The 17,429-nt window shown below is 33.6% G+C and overlaps 1 protein-coding gene across 3 annotated transcripts in view; it reads left to right on the forward strand.

The window, feature by feature from the left end:
• Positions 1 to 17,429, forward strand: part of LIPI (lipase I) — a 69,876-nt gene that overhangs the window by 12,555 nt on the left and 39,892 nt on the right. For all 3 annotated transcript variants that reach the window (XM_060640273.3, XM_060640271.3, XM_060640274.3), the window contains exons 3-5: positions 10,083 to 10,468; positions 12,913 to 13,021; positions 15,284 to 15,385. In XM_060640273.3, the coding sequence (XP_060496256.2) occupies positions 10,157 to 10,468; positions 12,913 to 13,021; positions 15,284 to 15,385 (523 nt within the window). In that variant the 5' untranslated portion in view covers positions 10,083 to 10,156. The remainder of the gene's footprint in view (positions 1 to 10,082; positions 10,469 to 12,912; positions 13,022 to 15,283; positions 15,386 to 17,429) is intronic.

Consider the following 17,429-nt stretch of genomic DNA (forward strand, 5'->3'; position numbering starts at 1 on the left):
ACGTTGTTGCAAATGGCAATATTTCATTCTTTTTGATGGTTAAGTAATATACATATATACATATATATATATATACATATATATATATATATGTATATGGAACTTATTATGTCATATAACTGAAAAGTTTTGCATTAAATACCACTGGATCCAAGTACTGAAAAAAAAAAAAAAAAAGATTACCGTCTGTAGCTTCAGGATTTATTTCCTTATAGCTTGAAATCTGGAAAGAAAGCCACTTTCTCTCCCATGGTCTATATCCACCCACCCCAAAGGGTCCTGAATGGACCCGTTTGGATTTTACATTCCCCTGTGGTCTAATCTTGGGTCTAGGTTGATTGGGTATTCAAATTGGTCTAGGATGAAGGGAGAGCATATCTTTATGGTTAGCTCCAAAAATTCACTTACTGTGGGGGAAATTTTGAAAAAGAAAAGCTGGAGAACTGTAAATATAAAATATATTTGCAGCAATATTATTAATATTTATATTTTTGTGGGTTTTAATAATTTTATTATATTTTATATTGACTATTGCTAATATGAGCCAAGGCTAATGATTTTTATATATTTATATATCTATTTTTTAATATTTATTTAAAAATTTTTCAAGATTATTTATTTTTGAGAGAGAGACAGAGAGTAAGCGGGGGGAGGGGCAGAGACAGAGGGAGAGAGAGAATCCCATGCAGGCTCTGAACTGTCAGCACAGAGCCCAGTGTGGGGCTTGATTTTGCAAACCACAAAATTATGACCTGAGCTGAAACCAAGAGTCAGAGGCTTAATCAACTGAGCCACCCAGGTGCCCATTTAGTTTTATTTATTTTTTGAGAGAGAAAGACACACACAGAGTGAGCAGGAGAGGGGCAGAGAGAGAGGTGACACAGAATATGAAGCAGGCTCCAGGCTCTGATCTGTCAGCACAGAGCCTGAAACAGGGCTTGAACCCATGAACTGTGATATCATGACCTGAGCCAATGTCAGAGGCTTAACCAACTGAGCCACCCAGGTGCCTCTTTTATATGTGTATATTAAAACTTCCCCTTGGATTAATTTTTTGAGTTTCTGTTTTCATATTTTTAATAGAATATATCACATTAAGCAAGTTATGTCTGTACCCAATGATTATATTTCTTTTCTTATATATATTTTTTGCTGGGGGGCCTTGAATTTTTTTATTTTATTTTTTGAATTTTTTAAAAATAGTTCATTGTAAAATTGGCTTATATACAACACCCAGTGCTTATTTCAACAAGCACCCTCCTCAGTGCCCATCACCCATGTCCCCTCTCTGCCCCTCCCCGTCAACCATCAGTTTGTTCTCTGTATTTAAGGGTCTCATGTGGTTTGACTCTAGCTACTAGCTATCATAGGGTAGTTCTATTTTTAATTTTTTGAGGAACCTCTACACTGTTTTCCAGAGCAGCTGCACCAGTTTGCATTCCCACCAACAGTGCAAGAAGGTTTTCTTTTATCCACCTTCTCACCAGCATCTGTAGTTTCCTGATTTGTTCATTTTAGCCACTGAGCTGTGTGAGGTGGTATCTCAGTGTGGCTTTGATTTGTATTTCCCTGATGAGTGACGTTGAGCATCTTTTCATGTATCTGTTGGCCATCTGGATGTCTTCTTTGGAAAAGTGTCTATTCATGTTTTCTGCCCATTTCTTCACTGGATTATTTGTCTTTCAGGTGTTGAGTTTGGTTGTTTTTCTTATATTGTTGCTGAGTTAGACAGAAGAATGTATGACAGCAGATGTTTTATATTTTTTTAATTTTAATGGAAATAATGTCACTAATGTTTCATCACTAATACGACAATCGTTATTGGCATGTAATAGGTAATATTTTGTCATTTTAATAAAATATACTTCTATTTTTAATTTATATAATATAGTATTAACTCTTGTTCTAGTTTTATGCTGTGGACTGTGCTATGGACTGTGTATGCTTGTGAGTGTGTTATTTGGGAATTTTGCCTTTAATTGTTACATGAGTTGTAGTAATTTATAGCTCCTGTATCTATCTATGTGGATATTTGCCCTATTTTTGTTATGCTTGATATTAGAGATATTCTAGCTTCTAAAAATGATTAAGCTTTATGTTTTTCTCTGTTTTGTAAAAAAATTAGAACTTTACTATAAGTTTTTTTTAACTTTATTGAGGTATAACTTATATATGCTAAAATGTACTCATTTAAGAGTATACTTTGATGAGTTTTTAAAAATATGTGCACCACATTTTACATGGCATGTAACAGTCTTATCAAAAAATAAAATATTTATTGAGTTACCAAAAGTTAGCTCTTTGCAAGTAACCCCCTCTCCTTGTCTGGTTTTAAACAAATCTGACCTGCTTTCTGATACTCTAGATTAAATATCCCTTTTCAAGAATTTCATAAAAATGGGATTAAACAACATGTACTTTTCTTTGTGGAACATTTTGTTCATCATCATGTCTTATCAAAGTTGTTGCATGTATGGGCAGCTTATTCCTTTTTATTGCTGGGTAGTATTACATGGTATAATTATGCCACAGTTTGTATATCTATACTCCTTTTATTGACATGCAGGTTTTTTCCAGTTTGGGGTCCTTATGAAAAAATGTCTATGAGCTTGTACATGTTGTGGACAAATGCTTTTATTTCTCAGAGGTAAACAATTGAAACTGATTTTTTAGGGTCATAAAAGTATATACTTAGTATTTTGAGAAATTGCTAAATGGTTTTCCAAAATATATCATTTTGTTACTTCCCTTAGCAATGAAGGATGCTTCAAGTTGCCCTACATCCTCACCTATACTTGGTTCTGTCCATATTTTTTTTAAAGTTTATTTTTGATAGAAAAAGAGAGAAACTACGCACCAGTGGGAGAGGGACAGAGAGGGAGAGAGAGAAAATCCTGATGCGGGGCTTGATCTCTCCAAGTGAGAGATCATGACCTGAGCCGACATCAGGAGTTGGATGAACCAGCCGGGTGCCCCTCCGTCTTTTTAAGTGGGTGTGTAGTGATATTATTATTTTAATTTAACTTATATTTTACTGGTGACTAGTGATGTTGAGCATGGATCTTAGGCCATTATACCATCTTTTGTTAAGTGTCTTCAATTATTTTGACAATTCTGAAAAATTGAGTTCGTGTGTTTAACGTATATGTGTATATAAACACTCAGATTCCATCCACCCCACCATATTCTGGATACAGGTGATTTTCAGGTGTACATATTACAAGCCTACATATTCACATTCTTAACGATGAGTGTCTTTTCAGGAACAGACATGTTTCATTATGACTGTCCAATTTATCACCTTTTTCGTTTATGTTTCACACTCACTGTAATCTTGTCTGAGAAATATTTGCTTACTTCAAGATCATTAATATTTTCTCTCAATATTACAGACATATAGCCTGTCGCCTGCCAGAGAATGAAGCTGAATCAAAGCAAGTAGAGTTGAGAGAATGAAAAGAGGAAAAGATGAGTCTCTTTCACTCTAGAGCTAGTTTAGCTCTCTTAAAACCAAATGTGACCTTTCTAGGGTCTCTGTTGAATGTCCATGATGTTCCTTAAGGTCTTTCTACTCTGGCTAGCCAGGGCTTCATTGTCTCCCAGAGCATTGTGACCTCTGGAACTGTTCAGTTTACAGCTCTTTGTGGAGTTTCACATTATGCATGCATAGGTCTGTATACAGCAACCGATTCTTGGGGACCCCTCTGCAGATTTCAAGCCTCTGCCTCTGTAGAGCCACTTCTTTTGCAGCATATAATCTAGAAATTCTAGTTGTTTTACTCTCCCCAAACCCTGATCTTTCTCCCCAACTTGGTAACATCATCATGCTCTCCTTGGGTCCAAACTTTCTGCACTAAGGGAGACTATCTCCAGGTAGGAAGCTACTAGATTATAGTGTTCACATAATTTGTTTCCTTTCTTTTAGAGATCACAGTTCTGTGCTTTTTGTTGTCCAGTGTCTAAAGTTTCATATACACATTTTATCCACTGTTCGAGTTGTTTACTGAAGTAAGAGAAGTATGGAATCTGATATATTTCATGACAGGAATTGGATTCTAGAAGGTTTTGTGTTAATTGTGGTAAAACACATATAAAAATCGCCATTTTAATAATTTTTACAGTTCAGTGGCATTAAGTACACTCACATTTTGTACAACCATTGCCACTATCCATCGCCGGGACGTTTTCATCTTTCCAAACTGAAACTCTATACCTATAAAAAACATAGTTCCCCATTTTCCTCTCCTTCCCAGCCCCTGGCAACCACTATTCTATTTTATGTCTCTCTATCTTGACTACTGTAGGTACTCATGTAAATGTAATCATGCAGTGTTTGTATTTTTGTGACTGGCTTATTTCACTTAGTATAATGTCTTCAGCGTTCTTCCGTGTTACAGCACATGTCAGAATTTACTTTCATTTTAAGGCTGAATAATATTTTATTGTATGTGTATACCAGATTTTGTTTTTACATTGATCTATTGATGGATGCTTGGATTGCTTCCACCTTTTGGTTATTATAAATAATGTTTCTATGAACATGGTGGTATAAATATCTCTTTGAGTCTCTGCTTTCAGTTCTTTTAGGTGTATACCCAGAAGTGGAGTTTCTAGATTATATTGTTATTTTATTTTTAATTTTTTAAGGAACCGCCATACCATTTTCCATTCCCATCAGCAATGGGCAGCATTCCAATTTTTCCACATTCTTGCCAACAATTGTTATTTTGTGTTTCTTGGTAGTAGCTACATCTTTTACCTTCAGATTCTAATGGAATTGAAGTGGTATCTCATTATGGTTTTGATTTGCATTTCTCTAATGATTAGTGAGATTGAGCATTTTTTCGTGTGCTTATTAGCCATTTGTATATCTTATCTATATGTCCATTCAAATCTTTTGCCAGTTTTTTAATTGGTTGTTTGTTGTTATTGAATTATGGGAGTTCTTTATGTATTCTGAATATAAATCCCTTATCAGATATATGATTGTTAAACATTTTGTCCCATTCCCTGGATTGCCTTTTCACTCTGTTTATAATGTCCTTCAATGCACAAAAGTTTTTAATTTTGATGAAGTACATTTCATCCTTTTTTCTTTTATTGTCTGTGCTGTTTTTGGTAATTCTCAAAAAGTAATTTTGAGACCCAAAGTCTTGAGGTTTTCTCTTGTATTTTCTTCTAAGAGTTTTATGGTTTTAGTTCTATTATGTCCTTCTTTATCTCTTGTAAGAATTTTTAACTTAGAGTCTATTTTCTCTGGTAGAAGTATAGATGTCCCAATCTCTGTTCTTTTCTTATCCCAAACTTTATTGAGGAATAATTGACAAATATAATTGTGTATATTTAAATTTTACAATGTGATGATTTGATACACATATACATTGTGGAATGATTACCAAGATCAAGATAATTAATACATCCATCACCTCTCAAAATTAACACTTTTTCTGTGCATGATGAGAATGCTTAAGATTCACTCTCAGCAACTTTCAAGTATGCAATATTATATTATTACATAATCAAATATACAGTATCGTATTATTAACTATAGTCACCTGATGCACACTAGATCCTAAGAACTTATTTATATTGTTACTGGAAGTTACTGTACCTCCACATTTACCAGTCCCAAGCCTCTGGTAACCACCATTTTATTATCTGTTAATATGAAATTGTTTTTTTGTTTTTTGTTTTTGTTTTTAGATTCCATTTATAGTTGATATTATACAGCATTTGTTTTTCTCTGCTGGCTTATTTCTCTTAGCATAATGCCCTCTAGTTTTATCTACTGTTCCAAATGACAGGATTTACTTTTTTATGGTTGAATAAATTCTATTATGTATATATACTACATTTTTAAAATCCATTCATTCACTTAAGGAAATTTAGGTTGTTTCCATGTCTTGATTATTGTGAATAATGCTGCAGTGAACATGAGTGTGGAGATATCTCTTCATATCCCTGCTCTCTTTCAGTTACTTTTTGCATTGAATATCTTGTTTGCATCCTAACACTTTCAACCTATGAATGTCTTTAAAGTGAGTCTCTTGTAGACAGCATACACTTGGATGTTGTTGTTTTTTATCCACTCTTTCAATCTATTTCTTTTTATTAAGTGGTTTAATCCATTTACATTTAAAGTTATTACTGATAGGAAGCACTTATTTTTTTCCATTTTCTTATTTGTTTTTTATATGTCTTAGAGCTCATTTTTGTCTTTCATTTCCTCCATTACTGTCTAGTATTTAATTTTTTTTTTTAGTGACACATTATGATTCCCTTCTCATTTTCTTTTGTATATGTTCTATAGATTATTTTCTTTTTGGTTATCATAGGGATTACTTGTAACATCCTAAAGTTATGACAATCTATTTTAAATTGATACTAAGTTAACTTCAAAAAAATAAAGACTTCAATAAAAAACTTAACTTTTACATAAACAACTACTCCTTTATAGCTCTGCTTTCCTCATTTCAGTTGTTGATGGCACAAATTTTGTATTTATATTGCATACCATTAACATAGATTTATAATTGTATTTATGCATTTGCCTTTTATATTCTATAGAAAATAAAAAGAGTTATAAATCAAAATTTAAAAATACTATTTTTTGTATTTGTTTATACATTTGCCCTTTCCAGAGCTCTTTATGTTTTCATATGACTTTAAGTTATTGTATAATGCCATTTCATTTCAACTTGAAGGCTCCCATTGTTATTTCATGTAGAGCCAAGTCTATGGTAGTGAATTCCCTCAGCTTTTGTTTGTCTAGGGATGTCTTAACTTAGCTCTCATTTTTTTAAGGGCAGTTTTGCTGGATATAGAATTCTAGGTTGAAAGTTTTTCTCTTTCATCACTTTAAATATATATCATCTCACTGCCTTCTGGGCTACAAAGTTTCTGCTGAGAAATATGACAGTATTATTGGGAATTCTGATAAGTTTTAGATATATAGAACTTTATTTTTCTATTCCTAACATCTACCATAATTCAGTTCAATGTTTTTTTTAGGAGTTCTACTGTATACTAGTGTAACGTTTTATTATCTTTTAAAGACATTTGTTTTTATTTTCTGTACCTGATATTAATATTACCAGTGAAATAAATTATATCATGTCACAGTAAAGCCAAACACCATGGAACAGAACAAAACCCCAGGCCCTCAGTAGCATTTGGCTTAAAGCAGCATTAGTCATACTTGTGGAGTCAGGTGGGGATTTTGTGGTTAGGTAGCACTGCTCTTCTGTTGGGTTCACTTGCATGTTTTGCTTTTGACTGGCTGTCAGTCACCTGGGGTGACCAGCTGGGAACTTTATGAGCTGGGCTCTTCTACACCTCTTTCTCTTCTTCTAACAGGCCAGACCAGGGATATTCTCATGGTGATGGCCAAAGTAGGAGAGGCCAACCCCGCGATGTATAAGCCCATTTTAAGTTTCTGCTTGTATTATATATACCAAGATCCTATTTTCCATGGCAAGGAAAGGGGGATGAATTGGAGCCACCCTTATAATCTAGTATACCAAACAGCTTTCCTTTTATTTTGTGTAGAATATACCTTCCCATTTATTTAAAATTTCTGTGTACTTCTTTTAAATAACTTATAGCTAAGTGTCATTTTTTTAATGAAAACTGAAGATTCTTTGTTTTTGAATAGGCAATCTTTATACAGTTACATAAGTATGTATGTATCATATATTTTTTTCTCTAGTATAATTGTATTATTTTTTTTCATGGATTTAACTTTCTATATTTCTCTTTTTCATTTTTTCTTATATATATATATACATTGCTGTACTTCTATGTTTTTAGTGTGTACAAAGTTACATGTACTGTTTTACATAGTACAGGGTTTAACATTTCAGGTTTCAATATCTTTTTAAAGCCACATTTAACTATATGTTAAAATTAAAAATAACTGACATCTTTTGAATCCCCCAGTTAAAGAATTTTATCCACACCTACTTTTTTGATACTACTTTTAACTGAAATTCCCATCTTATTAGTATATTGACTTGTCTTAATATTTAAATATTCTTATCAAGCATTCAAATAAGAATGCCTTTTGATATTGCATTTGTTTTACCCAGTTTTTAATATTTACACTTATATTGGTGTCTAACCTATTTCTATGCTCACTTTCAATCTTTTTATACTGTGAGTTTCTGTGGATCTGGTCTTCATTAAATATAGCACTTATTTAACAATGATGATGTCGGGAACTGTACTGTGTCATTTGTGAGTGGTGCACTTAAGGGAGGATATAAAATTCTTAGGCCACAAACTTTTCCACTTATAACCTTCATTCATTACACTTTTATCTGTCTAATGTATTGCTTCGGAAGGCAAATCTGAAGTCATCAAGACTTCGTTCCTCTATTTTTAACATGGATTTTCTGCCTTGATGTTTTTAGGATATTTTTCTCTTTCATCAAAACCCAAACCAGTTTCTAGGAAGTCTCTTGATGAGTCTAATTAACTGATTTCCTCTAGATTGTGTTGAGTCTTTCAGTTTGCACACCCTGGTGTGCAATTATTTCCTTAGTTATTGTAACTGCTACCCTCTCCTTCTCCAATTATTTCCCATTCCAGTAAAACGATGATTTTTAACTTGAATCATCATTTCCTGTCCCCAATCTTTGTTTCTCCTCCTAATTGAAATCTTTCTTCCTTTTTTATATGATTAAATGACTCTTTTCTTGGGATAAATTTTTAGAAGTAGAATTATTGACATGAAGTATATTAATGATTTTGTGAATTTTTGATATATACTGGCAAATTGTTTCCCAAATCTTTTAACAAGTAAAACCTCCAGAAACAGTACAATCATATGCTCTCATAAAAAAAAAAATTGAGGGGTGCCTGGGTGGCTCAGTAAGTTGATCAGACTCTTGATTTCAGCTCAGGTCATAGATCCCAGGGTCCTGATATCAGCCCCCTGTTGGGCTCCACGCTGAGTGTGAAGCAGCTTAAGATTCTCTCTCTCTCTCCCTCTGCCCCTTTCTCCCACTCACATGCTCTCTCTCTTTTTAGAAATAAAAACAAATGGGATTACATGCTTACTTTGAAAGAAATTACAATTCTGAGAACCTATGGAAAAGAAAATTAAAAAAGCAGCCATTGTTTCACTGCCTAGCTATGATTCTTGCTATTGATTTGGCTTAGATATTTTATTTTCTTCCGTACTTCCTTGTAGGATAGATGGATGGATAGATAGGTAGGTAGGTACATAAGATAGATAGATAGGCAGACATATAGGATGCATGCATTGATAAAAATACTATAAGATGACAGGGTGCCTGGGTGGCTAAGTTGGTTAAGTGTCTGACTCTTGATTTTAACTCAGATCATGATCTCATGGTTTGTGTGTTCAAGCCCAACATCAGGCTCTGTGCTGACAGTATGGGCCCTGCTTAAGATTCTCTCTGTTTCTTTTTCTCTCTATGTCTCTGTTCCACTTGTCCTCTTGTCCCCTCAAAATGAATAAATAAACTTAAAAAAAGTAGAAAATACTAAATGATGATATTTAAGTTGTTTTAAATTTTTGTACAATTATGCATAAACCTGTTATTAATGTCTTATATTTAATACAAATTGTTTATTTCATTAATATAAATCCTAGAAGGAAAGTGAGGAAGAATACATATTTTTAAGATTATGAATGTGTACCACATAATTTCAATTTCAAAAGGAAAGGATGTTATACCAATTTATACTCTTAGCATTCATTTATATAATTATGTGTCAAATTTACCTTCACAAGTATTAAGTATTAATATGATTTTCTTCATTTTCTTTAATTTGATAGGAAGAAACTTATACCATATTGTTTTGATTTTTTATTTGATCGCTAATTAGATAAAATATATTTTTGAATGATTATTATTCACATGTAAGTATTCTTCTGCAGAATTTCTTTTAAAGCTCACAATCAATTTATGTACTTTTACTGGTGTGAATAATACTTTCGTTACTAACAATATTAATGATTTTAGTCACAACATTGCTGTTTTGTACAGATAAATAAGAATTGTATCAAATACTATCCCAGTACTCAGCTTAACTGAATTTTTTTTCAATTTCAGAGAATAAAAGACCATGCCTTGAATTCTCTCAGCTAAACATATTGCATTCCATCAAAGATTTGTTTTCTCCCCAAATGGACATTGTTTTGATGATGTATACAAGAAACAACCCTTCCTGTGCTGAGCCACTGTTTGAGCAGAATAACTCACTTAATGTTAATTTCAATACAAGCAAGAAAACAGTCTGGATTATTCATGGATACAGACCAATGGGCTCCACTCCTAAATGGCTTCAGAACTTTCTAAAGGTTTTGTTGAATCACGAGGATCTGAATGTAATTGTAGTAGACTGGAACCGGGGTGCTACAACTTTTATTTACAACAGAGCAGTTAAAAACATCAGAAAAGTTGCTGCTACTTTGGGTACATACATTCAGATTCTTTTGGTAAGAATTTTATATATTAACGTATGTTATACAATATACAGTGTTTTATGCAATACCACAGAGTGGTAGTAAGATAAATACTTTTTTTTTCTATAAGCATTAAGAATTATTGCTTTTATATGCTACCATTTACAGCCATCTTTTCTTTGTGGAAATGGATAAATGCCATACGTAGATGTGTACTGTCTTATTTTTAGAAGAAATGTCTTAAAGACTTAGTTATTACATTTTGTCTTAAAAATCTTTTAAGATTTTTGGGGGCACCTGGTGGCTCAGTCAGTTAAGTGACTCTTAGTTTCAGCTCAGGTCATTATTTCACTGTTTGTGGCTTCAAGCCCCACATTGGGCTCTGTGCTGGCAGTGCAGAGCCTGCTTAAGATTCTGTCTTTCCCTCTCTCTCTGCCCGTCCCCTGCTCACATGCGTGCATGCCTGCACGTGCTCTCTCTCTCAAAATAAATAAATAAACTTAAAACAATCTTTTAAGATTTTTATCCTTTTGTAACTTTACCTATACTGACTTGAGGTTAAGGTAGTGATTCTCTGTGCACCAAGGAGATAAACTATATAATCATTAAGTTCTTTTCTAAGGTATGGCTAATATGTTTATAGTTAATTGAGTGTGAATTGGTAAAAAGTGAGGGAAAAACATCTTAAAAATTTGCATACTTCTGCCAATCTTCGAGACCAGTCTTAATACTATTTAGATTTGTCCAGCATTTAGGTCCAGGGTTGGGATGAGTCTAACAAATTGAGGCTAATTTGGGCTTATCAGGAATTTACATCTACATTGACTATGTCAACCCATATGGCGATCAGTGTCTATTCTAGAGAGAGATGTGGTGGTGATGAGCGCTTGAGAGAAAGAAAGGTAATTTCTGGGGCTTTCATGGGCTTGAAATCTGTTTTGAGTTGTGCTCAACTCAACTTGCTCAGTTGTGCTTTAAGAGACTCTCTTAAAACTAAGCAAGCATAACTGATCCAAGAAGCAGTTACATATAATGGTTAGGAGTCAGACTGGAGGAGTTCAAAGATCAAATCAATCTGTTATCCTCTGTGTGACTCTGACCAATTGTTTAATCTCTCTGCCTCATTTATTTATCTATATATTTCAGATAATCAAACTTTATGACAATATTTTATATAAGTATAAAATGACATTAATTCTTAGCCAGGACCTGGCATAAAATCATCTGAGTAAAAATCAGGATCAGTATAATTTATACATCCCCAAGTTTGGACAAAACCAAACCATCTCTCTATAGAGAGACAGAGGAGGTGATTGATTCACCTGTTCTTATCACCTGTAAACTACATAACTGATTTTTACTTATAGAAGTGGTCTTTTCTCTAATAAACATGTACTTCAAAGTGTTGGAAATATGATTATTAAATATAGAAATTTAGAAAGAGGCTTTATATTAAGGAAAAAAAATGAAAAGATTAATAACACTAAAGTTGACAACAATACCCCTTCAGGTTTCTGGGCATTGCTCTGAGAAATTTGAAGAAAATTAACCTGTGGCTGGAAAGCCTGGGTCTAGTTTCTCATTGGCAGTAAATGTTCCACATCTTTCTCCAAGCCATCAAATGTGTCACTCTGCTGAATGGACCATAACCTGCTTTCTGAGAGTGTGGTGGGAGAAACTTTCCCTCCTTGTTAGCTCCCTAGTGGCCCTCCAGGGCTAAGACTCTAAGAAGTGCTCAAAACTTGGGCTTGGAAGATCAGATTCCATCACTCTCCAGCTTGTGGATTTGGGAAATCACTTAAAATCCATGAGTCTCATTTTATCATCTCTGAAATGAGAATGATAATTCACACTGTTCCAGTCTTCCTAGGGATTTTGACACAATCTGATCAGATAAAACAAGGAGGCAGATTAGTATATATTTTGGAGTTAAATAGGCCTGGACTTGAAGTCCATCTTTTTCCCTTACAGTAATAAGTATATTTGGCTTTGGGCAACTCATTATCAAACTATTCATTCAACACTTAATATGTGCTCTTAATAACTTTGGGCAATAGGATAAAAATAAATAACTCGTAGGGTTAGTGTGAATATGAGATTTACAAAACACTTATTCAAGTTAATGTGAATATGATAGTTATAAAACACTTATTCAAGTTAAGTACCTGTTAATGTCTATTACTATTATTACAAAATTATTTATTAATTAATGTATTATTTTGCATATACTATTTTAGATAATAGATAACAAAGGTTTTTAAAAGCTTAATGTTATTACTAAAAATATATTGAGAAAAATCAGATATCTTATGGAAAAATTTGAACAATATGTTGTTTTGAAATTATAAAATCCCATTCTCTATCTCCCAGAAATGTATTAAACCAGAAAAAAAATAGTGAATACTATAATATTGATGCACAAGGCATAATTTGTGATTTCTGAAATGAAAATCATAACACTTCATTTTCAATTGCAGAACCATGGAGCGACTCTTGATAATTTTCATTTCATAGGTATGAGCTTAGGGGCTCATGTTAGTGGATTTGTTGGAAAGATATTTCAAGGTCAACTTGGAAGAATAACAGGTAAAATATTTTTGATAAAATTAGTGTTTTAGCATAATTTTAACCATGAGAAATTACTTTATTTACAAGTTAACAGGCACAATAGTTAAACAGTAAAAATGATGCACATTATTTTTTTCTATATTATATTCAATGCTCGCCTTTGTTTTAGTTAGATTCTAAAGTCTTCTTTCTTGTTTAGTTCTAAGCAGTGTTGAAGTGCTCATATAGAAGTGGGAGGAAGATCAATTTCTGCAGCTCCATGTGAATTTTAAGAACCTATTATTGTAATAATCCAGAGAAAAGCTTGACTCATTAAATATAAAACTTTTTTATTTTTTTATATTAAATATAATTTATTGTCAAATGGGTTTCCATACAACACCCAGTGCTCATCCCAACAGGTGCCCTCCTCAATGCCCACCACCCACTTTCCCCTCTCTTCCACCCCCCATCAACCCTCAGTTTGTTCTTAGTATTTAAGAGTCTCTTATGGTTTGCCTCCTTCCCTCTGTAACTCTTTTTTTATAAAACTTTTTTCATGTATTAACTAAATATATACCCATGTATTTAATTTTCATTAACATATTTCAGTTCTTTTAAAAATTTTACTTGAACATCAGAAGAGAGAATCAGGAGTTGACAACCAGGCTTGAGGGAGTCTAGATCCTGATTCCTCTCATAGTTTCCTTCACAGAGTTCCTGCATGCAGAAAGTTTAGTAGCCAAATAATGCTGACGTGGATTTTCATGCTTCCTTTTGGGAATGGTGGTGATTTTAGAACCAGAAAGTTAGTATCCTTCCCCAACCAATTTAGCTTAAAAAAAAAAAAGGTTTATTATTTGAGAGAGAGAGAGAGAGAGAGAGAGAGAGAGAGAGAGAAAGCATGAGAAGAAGGGCAGAGAGAGAGGGAGACTGAGAATCCCAAGCAGGTTCCACACTGTCAGTGTGGAACCCAAACCATGACCTGAGCTGAAATCAAGAGTCAGACACCTAGGTGCCCTATAGTCAGGTTACTCAAGTGCCCTATAGTTGTTTTTTTAAAACAATTATTGAGATATGTGTCTGTAGAAGATTTATAATGATTTTGAGTGTTAATAAAAGTAATAGAGTATTAAGTGAAGCAAAGGGGGAGGGGAGAGGTGAATAAATTGCATAAGTAAGAGCTTTACAAACTTTAAGTATACCTTTCTTACTTTGATCAGTTTTAGTAATATCCCTGTTATACAGATACGAAAACAGGTTAACTGAATGAATGTAGGAAGGTCAAAAAGTTCTTAACAGCTAAGCCAGGATTTATGCAAAGCTTTCTAGCAACCAAAGCCTATTTCTCTTTCAACCATCACAGTAATCCTACTTTATGTTAAAGTGTGTTTATTCACACATTAGTCCAGTTTGAATGGCTCCACATGTCAAGCAATCATCAGGGTTTAAAATTCCAGCAAGTGTAGTAGTTCTACATCAGAATTATTTATGAAAAGAGAAGTTTCTGCCTCATTCAGTCAAGTGGGCTAAATACACTAGGGAAAATAGAAGGGCTTGGGATGAGCAACATTATATTTTAGTTTAAAAAATCTCTTTTTTGAGATGAGCGTATCTCCCATTGCACAGATGTTCTCAAGGTGTTGAATTTTACCTCTTTGCCCCTTTTTGACAGTTGCCAGTAGGTCATGAGCCTAGAATTTCTATGTAGAATTTCACATGCACCAGAAATAATATCTATATTCCATGGAACTTTTAATACATTTTTCTTTTCTTGTGTGTATATGGGAAGCTTTTGGTGGAAAATAAATGATAACATAACAATAATTATGTTTTATACCCCACCACAAATTGTATTTGGCACTTAAAATTCATTTTAGAACTGCAGATAGATCTGGGATGAACTAGTAAGGCATGAAGTTCAAGATAGGACCAGGCTATTACTCATTCCCCTTCCCCTCCAGGAAAAGTAGTAGTTACTTATTAACTATAAAAATACTACCAGTTTATCTCTAAGTACTTCTTAAATAAAAATGCTAAAAAAAAAAACCTACAATATTTTGTTGAGGCATTTCTAGTGTGGCTTAACACTAGATTGTTGGTAAACTTGGAAGATTGGTATAAATTATTCAGATAATGAAGATATTTGCTATTCATCCAATTTCATTTATATTTAGATTAGTTTTTAGACAAGTTTAAAGCTGTATAGACTTATGTTTATAATATAATAATGCAAACATATGATCTAATAAACACTATAGTAGAAGTTGCTTAATTGATTGATAGTTTCTTGAATTTCAGGTCTTGACCCAGCTGGGCCAAAGTTCTCTGGACAGCCATGTGATCTCAGATTAGATTACACTGATGCAAAGTTTGTGGATGTCATCCATTCTGATATCAATGGTAACAATGTAGGATTTATTGCTTAATTACTTGAAAATGAAAAGGAGATGTAGACATTGGGATGCGGAGAACATAAAAGGAGGAAGATTAGTGGATAAAGTGATGATGAGTCTGTAATTATAAAATGATTATGTTTCCCACAAGTGGTATTTCTTGGAGTTAGTGATATCCTATGGTGTTAACATGGCACTTTTTGCCTTCAATTTACCTCCTTCAGGTTTCAAGACCTGTCCTATCATCCTAAAAAGCGGAAATTTGATTAAAAAATACTTCATCTTGTTCATGCTATTGACAATTTTGATTTGATCACAAATTCTCCCATGCTTAATGTTCCTGATGTATTTAGGTTACCATTCTCCACTCATTTTCTTGCTGTGATATCTATCAACTAGAAATGAAAACAGCGTTTCAGGCACAGGTAAAGAATACCTTCCCCTAAAGGTAGAGAAATAATTTCTCTATTGTTTTTAATTATCTTCCTGAAAATGTCAAATATACTATTGATAGTTTGGTCCAGAATGCTTTGGACAGGCACTTTCAAGGAATAAGTTAGATGGCCCTAAGCCCTTTTCTGATTTGGAATTGATGATACTAATATTTATTGAGCACTTCCTATATACTTCAGGCAGTGTTTTAAATGTTTTATGTGAATTAATTATGGCATTCTCCTAAGTTCCCATGAGATAAGTAAATGTCATCTCTTTTTTACTTATGGGGAAGCTAGAGTCAAAGTCACAAGGCCAGTAAGCGGCAGAGCCACTTTCAAATTTCAAAATTTCAAAAAATTTGAAATCTTTTGATTCCAGAGCCTGCCTTCACCAGTTTCTTGCTCTGATTAGCTGATAATTTACATGTGTTGTCACTGTGGGCATGGGGAGGTTATGGTGCTACCATGGAGAAAGGAGGAAGTGATGCAAAGACTATTCTGATTCTCCTATTTCCTCAGGTTATTTTTCTCTTTGGTCCAGGTAATTTATTTGCTCCCATAGTCCTCTAAATTGACTTCATGGTGATCCATACCAGTGCCTTTGCAAGAGATACAAATGCTATAAATGCCATAGATGACAATTTCTCAATATCAATGCCTGGGCTAACCCTATATGGGTACAGTTTTGCTTCTAAAGTGGAATCTGAGTTCACCTATATCTCACAGGGAGTCAGTGCCTAAGGTTCACAGTTGTAGTGTGATACCTCAACCTCTCAAGTCTTCCTTATCTCTAGCTCTTATATCAGCTTAGCATTCCCACACATGATACACCTACTGCCCAATTGCTCTGCAGTTCTTTGTCTGAGCTCTTCTTTCTGAAATCCCAACTTCAGCTCTGCCTATGGCCTTGGAATTAGCTCTTCCTACTTTTTATTTTATTTTTATTTTTTGGATTTTCCTAATAAACTGTTTTGTATTGTCTTTCATTCTCAACATCTTTTGATGACCCAACCTATCAGATCTAACTTACCACTAAATGCCACATTGTTTTGGCACCTTTGGTTGATCTTTTCATGACCATCACAAATGAGGGACACAGAATTTTGATGCTGCATATCCACCTGTCTCAAGGAATTTCTGAATGAGATATTTGGGGTCAGTACATATCTGACAGATTAATTCTTCCTTGAATACTATTCAGAGTGCATTTTTACTTACCAATAGGTTTTGTCCTTATTCAGTTGTATATGTTAAAAAATCTATGTTGCCTTCCAAAATTGTGAATTAGGTAATTGGGCTAATATTCCTGCTGGGATATCAGGGAAAACTTACCAGTCCAACATCTAGAAAAATTCTAGAAGTGAACTGGCGATTTGGAGTCACTTTTCTCATAGTAGGTTCTCTGATGCAGAGGTATCAGAAATATTTTTGAAACCCATACATGAAGCTTGTAAAACATCTCATTTTTATCTTCTTTCCATGAAATGAAGGAAATATAGAATGCTTAAATTTTATATATCACTCTCCATGTTAATATATTCTTTGAGAGAAAAAATAGAACAAAGAGAGAAGACACAATATCAATAATAAACAGGAGATAGTGTTACGGATGCTACA

This window comes from Panthera onca, chromosome C2 (genome assembly GCF_046562875.1).
Source record: "Panthera onca isolate mPanOnc1 chromosome C2, mPanOnc1 haplotype 2, whole genome shotgun sequence".
In the NCBI taxonomy this organism is placed as follows: Eukaryota; Metazoa; Chordata; class Mammalia; order Carnivora; family Felidae; genus Panthera; species Panthera onca.